The sequence below is a fragment of the Castor canadensis genome, chromosome 2 (assembly GCF_047511655.1).
Source record: "Castor canadensis chromosome 2, mCasCan1.hap1v2, whole genome shotgun sequence".
Taxonomy (NCBI): domain Eukaryota; kingdom Metazoa; phylum Chordata; class Mammalia; order Rodentia; family Castoridae; genus Castor; species Castor canadensis.
Genome location: NC_133387.1, coordinates 18,119,291 through 18,133,104, shown reverse-complemented (window position 1 = coordinate 18,133,104; position 13,814 = coordinate 18,119,291). Strand labels below are relative to the sequence as shown.

The 13,814-nt window shown below is 35.5% G+C and overlaps 1 protein-coding gene across 3 annotated transcripts in view; it reads left to right on the top strand.

The window, feature by feature from the left end:
- Window positions 1-13,086, top strand: part of Chrm2 (cholinergic receptor muscarinic 2) — a 122,971-nt gene extending 109,885 nt beyond the window's left edge. For 2 of the 3 annotated variants that reach the window (XM_020153583.2, XM_074062314.1), the window contains exon 3: window positions 7,612-13,085. In XM_020153583.2, coding sequence (XP_020009172.1) covers window positions 7,651-9,051 — 1,401 coding nt within the window. In that variant the 5' untranslated portion in view covers window positions 7,612-7,650 and the 3' untranslated portion in view covers window positions 9,052-13,085. Of the gene's footprint in view, window positions 1-7,611 lie in introns of all 3 variants that reach the window. The other variant, XM_074062321.1, reaches the window with a different exon arrangement.
- Window positions 13,087-13,814: the final 728 nt, after the last annotated feature.

Sequence of the window (13,814 nt, the reverse complement as noted above, 5' to 3'; positions counted from 1 at the left end):
AATAGCTTGGCTGACATGGAATAGAAGTTAGTCCCAGAATCACTAGCATTATATTTGGCAGGCAGCCAAAACAGCAAACATGTTTTCATTGTAATAAGGCCTTGCCTAATCCTGATGTTTTTCACATTGACAGAAATTCATGAATCCTCTTCTATTTGTACTGGTGTGAGGATCAGATTGTTGTTGCAGCTACTTTCACTCTTGTCTATCATTTCTTTTTTCACGTTTTTTCTTCTTTAAAAAGTGCAACTTCTGTATGATAATATGCATGCACCATAGTGGTGTAGACTGAAAAATGAAATATGTTTTTGGTGTGACTTTTTTTCAGATGTTTTGCATAATGCATATCTAGTAAAGTCTGCCATGCTGTGCTACAGTTTCCTAAATAGGAAAATTTCACACATGGCTTCCAGAATACTTTTCGCACATTTTGTTTTTAGATAACATGCAAACTCAGTGTAGGTGAGTAAATGGCCCATCCCACCCCTAACTAGTAGATTGCACCTTTCTGAGAAGAAGATATTGTACAGAATCTAGAGAACAACAATAAAAGAAAACAAAGAATCAGAAATAAGCACACAAGCCAATGTTAGGAGGATGGAGAAGAAAAAAACAGGCAATGTGAGAGATGAAGATTTCCAGGCAGCCTTCTTTATTTACTTCACCCCGTTCTGACCAGGCTTCAAGTAGCTTTGCCACTTGTCATGATATTAGCCCATAATTATGGATATCTGGAAGTTCCATCAGCAAATTTGTGTCTCTCCTAGATTATAAATTTCTTACAGACAAAAATGTGTTCTATTTTGTTTGAGCACCCATTCCTCTTTCATTTCTACCCCCACACCCCTTGATGGCATAAGACAATCTGTTCTCAACAGTACTTCCACAACATATTTTGGAATGTAAAAGAAAAAGACAGTCTTGATTTCTTAGCAGGGACCCCAATTCTCCCTGTGGCTCCACCCCCTCCATAACTGTGCAGCTGCAATGAGATTCAGGAGCTTGCAAGGAAGCAAGAGACATGTACACTGACTTTTGATGTATGGCGTGGCTCAAAGGAAAATCTGATTAACATGGAAATGCATGCCATTTCTGAGTGATATTGTCAAAGGCTCTCGGAAAATGGTATGTCAATATTGTCAGCCCCAGACCAGAACTCTTCTTTATGTATTAGTAAAATTTAAAGGCAGTCAAGACTGGTGAGAGCCTTTTAAATATGAATATACTCTGTTAGCTTGTTTCATATCAATACAGGGGACTGAGTGATAAATGTGGTTTAAATGGGATCCTTGTTTTTCTCACTCCATCCAAGGCACAATTTTTGCTATTTGCCTTGCTATTGTGTCAGTTGTGGGAATTTCAGGCAATACTGACCAGGCTGATGATTTTGTCACTGGTGCTTGCTCGGTGAATCCACTGCACAAAGACCATGCAGAACACTTTGCCATCTTTGATGATGTATTAAAACAAAAGCAGAAACTACAAATGGAATAGAAGAATACACCCTAGCATTGCATTTTTAAAGACTGTTAAAGAAATATAAACACAAGTTCAACTTCATGTGAATCCCCCCTGATTTCCAAACTTTTGTCTATCAGAAGACTTCCAGTCTTCTGAATCACTGGTTCATTTTTTCCCCTGACTTTAAGAAATTATTTTAGAACACATTTTAGACTCTGTATCTGTAGCATGGCAGGGCATAGTGGAAATGATGTGATTGTAGGAATCAGAGAGACCTAAATTTGAAACATGGCCTGATCTCTCAGCTCTTTTATCACTATTATTGCAAAACTGGAAAGGAAAATTACTCTCTTCAGGGTTACTGTAAGAATTAACTGAAGAAGTAACTGAAAATACAAGAATTCTAGCACTTCAGCTGCTCACACATTGATAAATTTCTTATAATTTATTACATCATCGACACATTCGTGAAAGTGCTCATAACACCTGTATCAGGTGTGCTGCCTGACTTTAGCAGAGAGGAAAATCCCATTTTTTGAAACCTCTGCTTGTATCTAAATGTTTTTAAATTGTTGTAACTAGTATTCTCTGTGTAACAATTCAGAAAAATATATTATAATCAATATTTAGAACTTTGGTGCCATTTATGTGAATATTTTAATGATAAGCTATTTAAGAATTCACATGCTAATATGTCTATATAATGAATATGAAAGTAAATTTATATATTCATATACATGCTTATATATAGATTATGTTAAAAATTATGTATTTATATATGCATTTTTTGATGCTGGAGATGAGACCCTCAGGCTCTAGGCAAGCACTCAACCACTGAGCAAAATTCACATCCCTTTGTTTTAGGTATGTGATATGATCTTTATGATGATTGCTCTTAGGATAATATTTTAAACCATAAATGTCACGTATTTTCATGAGCAGACCACTCTTACTAATTCTATGTCTTATTGTCAATATCTGTTCCCAAAGTCCCAATATTGGCCTGCTCATAATGATCTTCACTCTCTTGTTTAACTTGAGCCAGGTGCTGGTGGCTCACACCTATAAACTTAGCTATGGGGGAGGCTGAGATGGGGAAGATCAAGATTCAAGGTTCAAGTCCAGTTTGGGCATAAAGTTCATGAGACTCACATCTCCAAAATAACCAGACCAAAACGGACTGGAGGTATGGCTCAAGCAGTAAAGAGCTTGCTTTGTAAACTCAAAGCCCAGTGTTCAAACCCCAGTCCCATTGAAAAGACCCAACTTGATGTTAGGGCATTCGGCTTAGTCTTGGAAGGTCACTGGTGCTGTCAGTGGTTGCAGCTAGGCAAGACTATTCCTTAGACAAGAAATAAGTATTTGTAGAATAGTGTAGGATTGGATTTGAATCTCAACTAATTTAAATGTTTAATCTTCAGTTCAACATTCCTATAACATGTGTAACAAAAAAGTAAGCACCTCAGGAGTGGCTTTGAAGTATAGTTATGCTTGAACCAGGCTAATAATCATTATTATGATTTTATAGGTAAAAATATAGATAATTTAATATTATTGATAGTAACTATTTATTTTTTTAATTTTTTTTTTTGCATTTGAAACTTTCTTATGCTTTTTTTTTTATTCGTATGTGCATACAAGGCTTGGTTCATTTCTCCCCCCTGCCCCCACCCCCTCCCTTACCACCCACTCCGCCCCCTCCCTCTCCCCCCCACCCCCTCAATACCCAGCAGAAACTATTTTGCCCTTATTTCTAATTTTGTTGTAGAGAGAGTATAAGCAATAATAGGAAGGAACAAGGGTTTTTGCTGGTTGAAATAAGGATAGCTACACAGGGAGTTGACTCACATTAATTTCCTGTGCATGTGTGTTACCTTCTAGGTTAATTCTTTTTGATCTCACCTTTTCTCTAGTTTCTGGTCCCCTTTTCCTATTGGCCTCAGTTGCTTTTAAGGTATCTGCTTTAGTTTCTCTGCGTTAAGGGCAACAAATGCTAGCTAATTTTTTAGGTGTCTTACCTTTTATAGGTAAAAATATAGATAATTTAATATTATTGATAATAACAATTTAGTATCAATCCAACCACAACACCCCATACCATTCCACTATTAATATAATTTAAACACACACATACAATTTCTATTAACTATTAATTTACTGTTATGTTACTATTAATTTATATCCACATGGCAAATTTTGATATTAATAGCATTTATTGAATGGAGATATCATATCATTTGATCCTTGCCACAACCCCGAAAGAAAAGGATTGCTATTTCTGCTTGAAAATTTGGATTCATGGAATTTAAGTGACATGCTCAGAATCACAAATTAATAATTAAGAATGGAGATTAACTTTGTGGAGAAAATGTTGAAGTATGACACATTCTTCTCTGCTATGTATATGGACTCAAGCAGCAAAGAAGCTAAGAACAGAAAAACTGTCTTTTGTGAGTTTCCATAGTTTTTACAGGGTTTGGTCACAAACTAGATTGTCGAATAAATAATAAACTGCTCTTACACACTTGCTATGTTAAAATGAATCCTGTGATGTCATCTCCATTGCTTCACCAGTGATGGAACTGTTATTGCTTTAATAGTGCCCTATGGTGCCACACTGGAAATAAAAGTGTTTGCAGACATTTGGACAGCAGAAGTGGCAAGAGGTTGACCGAAGGAAGCTGCTTTCTTTCATGGAAGAGGCACAACCCCACAAAGCCTGTGCCAGAAAGAAAGACCACCCTTCAAATGCCTGTGCTTTCTCCTAAGCAGAAGGAATTCCATTTTTATACACAGCATTAGGACAGCTTAAAAATTAGTATAACTCTGAAAATCCAGGGGACACAAAAGCAACTACTTATACTAACATCAAATAAATTTAGTGTGTTTGACATGGACAGGGATATCAGGGTCCCCAAAACAATCCACCTTAACTAGCAGCCTCTGCATGTAGGTTCATCCTTTTGTTGTTTTCTGGCAAATTCACACATAATTGGACAAAGTACAATTTTCCAAAGGTAGGACAGACAAAGAGTATCTCACCAGAAGGTAAAGATGTCAGTTTTAGTTCTACATTCTTTATTCACCAGTCTCATAATCTATGAGCAGTTGTTTAACTTCATTTATAACTTTGATTTCTTCTTCATAGGAAGGACAAAATAGATCCAGTCACAAATATTTTCTTTTTTGTTATCACATTTTTGTTGTACTGGGGGTACACTGTGACATTTACAAAAGTGCTTACAATATATTTAGGTAAGTTCACTGTCCATCATTCTCCTTTTTCTCCTTTCCCTCCATGTTTAGAGTAGTTTCATTAGGTCTCATTTATTGCCTATAGTTGTTAACATATTGTTAGATAATTTAATTTTAGAGACTTAAAACCATACTTTTATTTATTGATTGATAAAGTAATGCACACCACTGGTAAACAAGAAGAAAAAGGAGTAGAGAAAGGGGAAACAACAGACAAATAATAAGGAAGTGAGAATCATATAGCAATTAATGTAAGATGTCTATAAATGTTTATAACAAAGAGACAAAGGTGTGACTGTTATTACCAAGTCAGAATGCTGATCCTATAGAATAATGGCTGAAATAATTAAATCATTTTGTTCAAAAACATTGTATGAATAATGGCAAAAAGGAATTGCAGAAGAGAAATGTCATTGAAACAATTCCCTGATAATGAGTTATATTCCACTAACATTCTCCTCACTAAATGGTTCAGTGTCTCCCAATAGTTTATAGGCCTATCTCTATATATGTCATACATATTATGATAGCATATCATAATTTTCATAACAGTTATGATACTGCATCAATTTATTGTATTCTATAATAACTCATGTCTTTCTTTGAACACATAATTTCCTACTTGTACAATGCACAACTTTCTACAGCAAAGCCAGGAAACACATGCACACATACAGCCCTTTTTAACAGCTATATAATGTTAAAATGTAAGAATAATTGATAACATATTAACAAATCTTATGTTGCTGAATAGTTTTAGTATTTTTAGGTATTTTTGTTATAACATCACTGAAAAACATCATTGAGAAACCTTTTTGTATATTTTTATAGCTACACCAGAAGACAAATTCCTAGATGTAGTATTCCTGAGAAAACTGTTTCTTAACAAGTTTAAAATTTTTATAACTACAAACTTAAATTTTTATTTAAAACTTTTATAGAAATGACTAAATTGCCATGAAGGTTACCCCAGTAGCCCTATCCAAACAGTTCAGCAGTACTACCCTGACCTTATTGGTAGAGAAGCACCAACAATTGTTTGGTTTTACGTTTTTAAATTGTAAAGTTGGGCATCTTTTTATATGTTTAAAGTCAACAATATTAATTTTTTCTTTGATATAACTAAAATAACAATGTTTTAGATTGGTAATCTTTTGTCTTTCCTTTTGTCCCAAATTCTTTCGGATTAAGGAAAATAGGTAATTTTCCCTCACATGCATTGCAAATATTTTTCTTATCAATTGTTTTGATTATTTTCTATGCAAAAATTTAAAAGATTATGTAGTAATCATTTTTTCTTTTTCATAGTTTCTGAATTTGGGGTCTTATTTTTTAAGGTCAAACCTTTATCATCCAGGGTTTTGATTATTAAATGCTTGAAGATAATTTGCTTTCGGAAGCATAAGAAATCATTTGTTTAAATGTTATTTGTGCTATGAAGGTGTGTGTCAAAGTATTTCCTACACAGATTTCAAGGGCAGACCACTGCCCAACCTGTATCTCATAGCATTACTTTGTCAGTAATTGTATCAGAATTAATAGAGATTTCTGATTTTTGAAGTGACAACAAATGACTTCTCAGTAATTCTTATTTTCTGACATTACTCACAGCAAGAGGAGGTAGAACTTGGGCTGGAACTTGTCAAGAGGAGGTGAAACTTGGCCTTCCTTTTCCCTCAAATACCATTTCTCCAGAAAGGTGTCATCTCTCCTTTGAAGAAGTCCTAACTTTCTGTCTGAACTCCCCCCATACTTTCTCCCTTATGAAAGATAATTCAATTGTCACCAGACTTTGACAGGATTATCTGAAAAATGGTGATGATAAATTTGCTTAAGTACAGCAAGTTTAGGCATCAGAAAATGCAGTTAGGTTTAATAGTTGTTTCTTTACCAACCTCTCTCTGCCACCAGAACTTATTCCTCTCATAGGCAGGGACTTTGTCTTAATTACCACTGAATGCTTAGAATACATCATATCACAACGTCTAACTGAGAGAAGTTGCTCAATGGGATGTGAGGACAAGGTGAAAGAATGAGAGATTGAGCAAACTAAGGTTCACACTCTTCACTATCACTGACTGAATATGTGATTTTATGTTTCACACTTCCCTCTTCAGCAAAACCAAAAGGTTGTCTGGAAAAAATAGAAAGTAATGGTTTCTATAGTGGTTTGAAATTAAAACATTTGGAAAATTAGTACATTCATATCAATATGCTTTAATAGGCAATGATTGTTTTCCAAAATATGGACTATTGGAAATTTTAGCTCTAGTGCTAGGTGAAAATTATTATATGTGCAAAAGAGAGGTCAGAGAAAATAATTCTCTTCAGAGAAGTACGTTAGCTAATAAAATATTATACTGTCTTTATTATCATCCTCATCAATGTTATTATGGAAAAGGCTTAGAACTATCAGGAAGAAGGTGCTATTGACTATAAAAGTCACTCAGTTTTATGCTTTCTTCCATAATTTTGTCCTCTCATTGGTTTATTAATTTTTATGTCCATTTCAGAAACTTGTGGGTACTTTGGAAAGTTTACATATAATTTTGGTTTATTTAATTCAACTCAGGATTATGCACTATTTAGTTGGTAATATATACTACTATATATATATGTATAGATAAAGAGATTGATAGATTGGCTGATAGATAGATACTCATATCTATATATGGAGATATTCACAGTATAATTGGATTTCAAATTTGTTGCTAGCCTGAAAGGACCTTTTGCATCCTCCATTTAAATTATTTATCTTTTGTCTGGGGCAGACAGGCACAGGAAATATGGGGGACGATTTCATAAAAAAAAAAAAGTGATTCAAAAGAAAGAAACCTGATTTATTTTTCAGCAATGTTTGTAGTATTTTGTTAACTTTATTCTATTTCCCTACAGGTTTAAATGTTTATTTGACTACTTGACTACTGGCACAAAATGAATAACTCAACAAACTCCTCTAATAATGGCTTGGCTATTACCAGTCCATATAAGACATTTGAAGTGGTATTTATTGTCCTTGTGGCTGGATCCCTCAGTTTGGTGACCATTATTGGGAACATCCTGGTCATGGTTTCCATTAAAGTCAACCGCCACCTCCAGACAGTCAACAACTACTTCTTGTTCAGCCTGGCCTGTGCTGACCTCATCATTGGTGTTTTCTCCATGAACTTGTACACCCTCTACACTGTGATAGGTTACTGGCCTTTGGGACCTGTGGTATGTGACCTTTGGCTAGCCTTGGACTATGTGGTCAGCAATGCCTCTGTTATGAATCTGCTCATCATCAGCTTTGACAGGTACTTCTGTGTCACAAAACCTCTGACCTACCCTGTTAAGCGGACCACGAAAATGGCAGGCATGATGATTGCAGCTGCCTGGGTCCTCTCCTTTATTCTCTGGGCTCCAGCCATTCTTTTCTGGCAGTTCATAGTAGGGGTGAGAACTGTGGAGGATGGGGAATGCTACATTCAATTTTTTTCCAATGCTGCTGTCACCTTTGGTACTGCAATTGCAGCCTTCTATCTGCCTGTGATCATCATGACTGTGCTGTACTGGCATATATCCCGAGCCAGCAAGAGCAGGATAAAGAAGGAAAAAAAGGAGCCTGTGGCCAACCAAGAGCCAGTGTCACCAAGTCTGGTGCAAGGAAGAATAGTGAAGCCCAACAACAACAATATGCCTACCAATGACGGCGGCCTGGAACACAACAAAATCCAGAATGGCAAGACTCCAAGGGATGCTGTGACAGAAAACTGTGTCCAGGGTGAAGAGAAAGAGAGCTCCAATGATTCCACCTCAGTCAGTGCTGTTGCCTCCAATATGAGAGATGATGAAATCACCCAGGATGAAAACACAGTTTCTACTTCCCTGGGTCATTCAAAAGATGAGAACTCTAAGCAGACATGCATCAAAATTGTCACCAAGACCCCAAAAGGTGACTCATGCACCCCAACAAATACCACCGTGGAGCTAGTAGGGTCATCAGGTCAGAATGGAGATGAAAAACAGAACATTGTAGCCCGCAAGATTGTGAAGATGACCAAGCAGCCTGCAAAAAAGAAGCCTCCTCCTTCTCGGGAAAAAAAAGTAACCAGGACAATCCTGGCTATTCTGTTGGCTTTCATCATCACCTGGGCCCCATACAATGTCATGGTGCTCATCAACACCTTCTGTGCACCCTGCATCCCTAACACAGTGTGGACAATTGGTTACTGGCTCTGCTACATCAACAGCACCATCAACCCTGCCTGCTATGCACTATGTAATGCCACCTTCAAGAAGACCTTTAAACACCTTCTCATGTGTCATTACAAGAACATAGGTGCTACAAGGTAAAGCATCTTTGAAAAGAAGGGAGGTGGTCCAGTGGAGCTTGGGAAGAATAAAAAGGATAAAAGAGCTACTAGTTTTAAAATCTCTGCCACTGCACTTTACAGTTTTACTATGGAATGTGCAATTAAGGAGCTCAACCATGACATCTTAGTATGTCCATGCTCCAGTTTGAACAAACTTGCACCTTATAAATGCTGTCAGCTTAGAAGCAATGAGACAATGACATAGACCTGTCTGAATTGTGAATTTAAGGAACAATCAATGCTGTCTTAAACTGTTGAAGAAGGGCTTCTGAATCTACAATTTTATCAGTTTCTGCACAAGAAGAATAACTTGTTCCTTTATTGTTTCTTTTTATTTTCTCATGTGTCTGTATGAGGATGAAATGCCATAGCTACAAGCTAACATGGAGACTTAAACATAATGGAATAAACACTATACAATGGGAAAATGAAGGAAAAAAATCAAAAAGGATATAGAAAATGTCTCCAGAGCATTAAATTGGGTTCTATTCTTGGTATGATCTTATTCAGAGGATTGTAATGTAATCAATGCTTATTTTTTGCCTTTCCCTTTTCTTATCATGATAACCAAGTAATCAACAAAAAAAAAACCAACTAGGTTACACTACTATTATTTTTCTAGTTAAGGCATTCGTTTTTGTACTTCCCTGTTTTATATTGTAAATGGGTGATACCTATAGGACTTTCACTAAATCCAGCCAGAGACAGCCATGAAAATAGGCATTTCACCTTCAACACTGTGTCCTTTACATTCATTGGGGGATAAAAATCTATGAAGATGTGGTTTTCTTATGAGCCTTTGTGGGGAATTTGTTAACCAATCTTGTTTTCTTTTACATTAGCCTTTTATTCTAACAGAATAGTCTATCTAAAACATAAGTGCTCTTGAGAAACCAAAGTCATTCTAAAATTAACATTGCATCAAATTAAAAAATGGCAATCTAGTTGGAGAAATTTATGGATGCCAGATAAATTTCAAGATGACAAAATAAAAGGCTGGAAGGCATTCAGTTTGAACTTGTATGTCCATGATCCATGTATGAAATCTTACCTTGGACATGAACTCCTGACTTTTGTCAACAGGAAGAGGATGCTGCTTTATTCATTTGGATCCTAAACAAAATTAGTTTACTGGGTCAGTCCCAACAGAACAAGACCATCAATTCAATACCTGCTTATAGATGACATGCAAATTATACTCAAATGAGGTTGCTTATAACCATCCAATGATGTAGCAAAAGAAAAAAAAAGGTAATTCAAAAACATTTACTGAAACTACAAATCCCATGTTCCTTATATTGTCAATTCTCGCTAAGATCATTTAACTTCATAATTCTCTGATCACTAGAATGTAGTAATCTTTGTGACAGAAATGTAGTAGATAACCAAACAAAGGGCAACTATGCTCACAGAATCTGACAGAAGAATGTAGGTGGCTATTTCTATGTCATGTTTCACCATCTAACTCCACCATAAAAAGTCATGTCAGAAAGACTACTTAGATGTGGCATTATACAGAATCTTATCTATGTAGGGACTTTTAAATTTGGTAATCCAAATAAATATAGGATTATATTGATTCACATTTAGCTAGTTATTTCCATGTCTCATATTTTTTCTTACATTATTCTTACATTATTTTTATTGTCTTCTGATCAGATTTTGTAAAGGTGGCCCAACCAATAGATATTAAGCTTATAAATGCCATTTCAAAAATCGTATTCTGTATTTAAACATATGGACTTTATGATACTTTACTCAGTAACATTGATATGAGTTACATGGTGAATTTGTCAATATTAAAATCTAGGACATTATTAGAGTTATTTTGTATGACTTTCCTTATAAACAGCATCTCAACAATTTGAAGTTTAAAAAAATAAGCACAAGGGAAACAACAACAAAATAGTTGTAAATTAGTAAAAAGCCAGTTAGGGACAATATATGTACTTAACTTATCCTGCATAAAATAACTTCTTATTTGAATAACTTGAATTACTATCCCTTCAAAATCTTCTAGGTGTAAACTGTAACATCAGCTCATATAGATTCCTTTATTCTCTGATTACTAAACTGAACACGTCTCCATTTTAAATCCAGATTTGTTTTTAACCTTGTTTCTTCAAATCAACTAAATAATTCAATGGAAAGAACAGCAAGCCAATGGGCTTCGTGGTTTCCTATAAAGAAAAGGCTCCATTGTGTGACTACTTCACTTTTAAATGTGTTGCATTATTATGATACAGGTTTGACTTCAGTTGGGATGAACCGTTGGAGGCCAGGATTCAGGATTCAGCTCTAACACCCATCTTACCATGAGTCAAATTGTGACTTGCTCTCCATTGCCATTCTATCCTTTCCTTCCTTCATGCTCTCCCTGATATTTGCCACAGCTACCACAGTATTTAAAGAGAAACTGCCAAGTTCAAGAAAAGAACTGAAGCTCAACTGACATACCATGAAAACATCTCAATCAAAATCAGAAAAATGTAGCACTAAAGATTGGAGAGATATAGAGACCATATTGACCATTGCTGCATTTGCTTATTTCTGTGACTCTCAGCCAGGAGCATTTTTTCCCCCCAAGGGACATTTAACACTACATAGAGACATTTTTGGTAGTCACAGCTTGGAAGAAAATATTTGTATCTAGTGAGTATGGTCATGGATGCATGGATACATGGACTACAATGCTCCTTACCCTTGCATAACAAAAAAAAATTTGGTCATTAATGCCAAGGCTGAGAAAGTCTTGTTTATATGAAGGGATTTCTAGAGCTTACCTCCTGTAAGTGAGAAAATAACCCTTCATCATTTTTCAAAGATCAGTGAAAATTGCTCACCTGTTAGAAAAAAGTAATACTCACCAATCCTGTAATAAAACCATTCCTCCATTAACCCTGGTGGATTTTTAATTCACACATTAAGAACACAGACCACATCTCTATATTCAAAGTCACATAGCACAGTAATTCCAGCATCTTAATGTCTGATCATGATAGCCGTAGTCTAATCAAGAGGCTGCAGCAGTTGGCTATCAACATGATTGCAGTTGCTATGGTCAGTTTCAATTGCAGCTGCCATTTTTCCTTTCTAAATAATAAAGAGCCATTTCAAGAAATGATATATTTCATCTCTTTTGCTTTCACTGGAAATGTCAATATCTCTCAAATCTTTATTTCTTCTCTCCTCATAGCAATAATGTAAATATCCAAGAGTGGTCTTATAAGAAGAGGAGATTAAGAATAAGAAAAGAGCCAGTTCATTTCTTGGAAATCATAATAATAAAAAAGAAGTGATTGTCCACTTACCAGTTCATCATTAATCTAATGCCAGATCCCAAGTGTTAGGAAAAGTCACCAATGTAATGAGTCACAAGGGATCAGCTGCATGGTTTGCTGTGTGGAAGCGGGTGATCCCACCTGTACCTGCTCTTTGTCTACTCACTGCTTGCTGTTTAATCCTGAAGAAATGATGGTAGTGAGGTAGGAGTTCAACATGATGGCAAAGGTGACTTTACAATGCAACCTGCTTTTTTTGTTTTTGTTTTTAGTTCATTGATAGTTGCCTCCCCTCCCCAATTTGATAATATCCCTTTCAACAACCACAGCACTGGTGTTGCAAATAGATTAGGAAAGCACCCACAGCTGGATGACCTTGTGCAAAGTGTATCTTCAGCATGATGTACAATGCCATTTCTCTTTGATATGCTTCTCTTGAAAGAGTGCACGCTGTAGCATGAACCGTGTGCATATTTAATCTACCTTCCAGGAATACGCTGTATGCTTCATATATATATATATATATATTCTATAAATAAAGTAATAAAGTGTACAATAGAAATACATATTTCTGTATGCAAATAAATATATTATACACAAAATCTTAACATGCAATGTGGTATCTGTTGCTTCAGAGTAATAAGAATAGATTTTATGTGTCCCATCTTCAAAGAAAGTAGTTATTTACATTTGAAGGAAAGATTAAGAACAACCAAAGTCCCATTCATATTAATATTAAGCTGATTTATAATTATTAAGAGCCTGGCAGTAATTTTATATATCTGTTGTAGAAATAAATTAATAAACCTTGCTAGTGTTTTCCCCACATGACAGCCATGCTTTCTTTTCCTGCGCCTGACAGGCCTATGATGAGAATCTTCCCAGCTGGTGTGATTCCAACAGCTGTGTTGATCTCCTGTCTGATTGTCTGATGAGGCTGCAACCAACCCATTCCTGCACAGTTTCTCTCCCTTCTAAATTAACTGATTTTAGTGAAATAAAAAATAATCATACTGGGAGAAAATGATGACCTTCAGAATGTTTTGGGGTGTTTTTTTTCTCTGAAAAACAAGGTAAGATTTTTATAGGAACTATATTTTATAAACCACTTTTCCAGTTTTGATCGAATGCATTCTCCCCTACATTAAATGAAAAAAAAATTTTAATGAATTACAAAATCAAAACTTTCCTCACGATTACAAAATAGAGAGCATGTTTCTAAGTGTCCTACATTTTTGCCTTAGTAGTCCTCTTTCTTTTTTGTTCACTCAACTATACACATTCTCATAACACTTTCTTTGGCCTGTAGCATGAGCTTATTGTTATAAGCTGATACTGGGCAGGCAATCCTAGGAGATAATTGCATTTTAATTCAAAGTATATAAAGACTGAACATTTGAAAGATTACTATTAGAGTCTTTAGATACCAAGGCATGACTTGTAAAGATATTTCTCAGTTAAT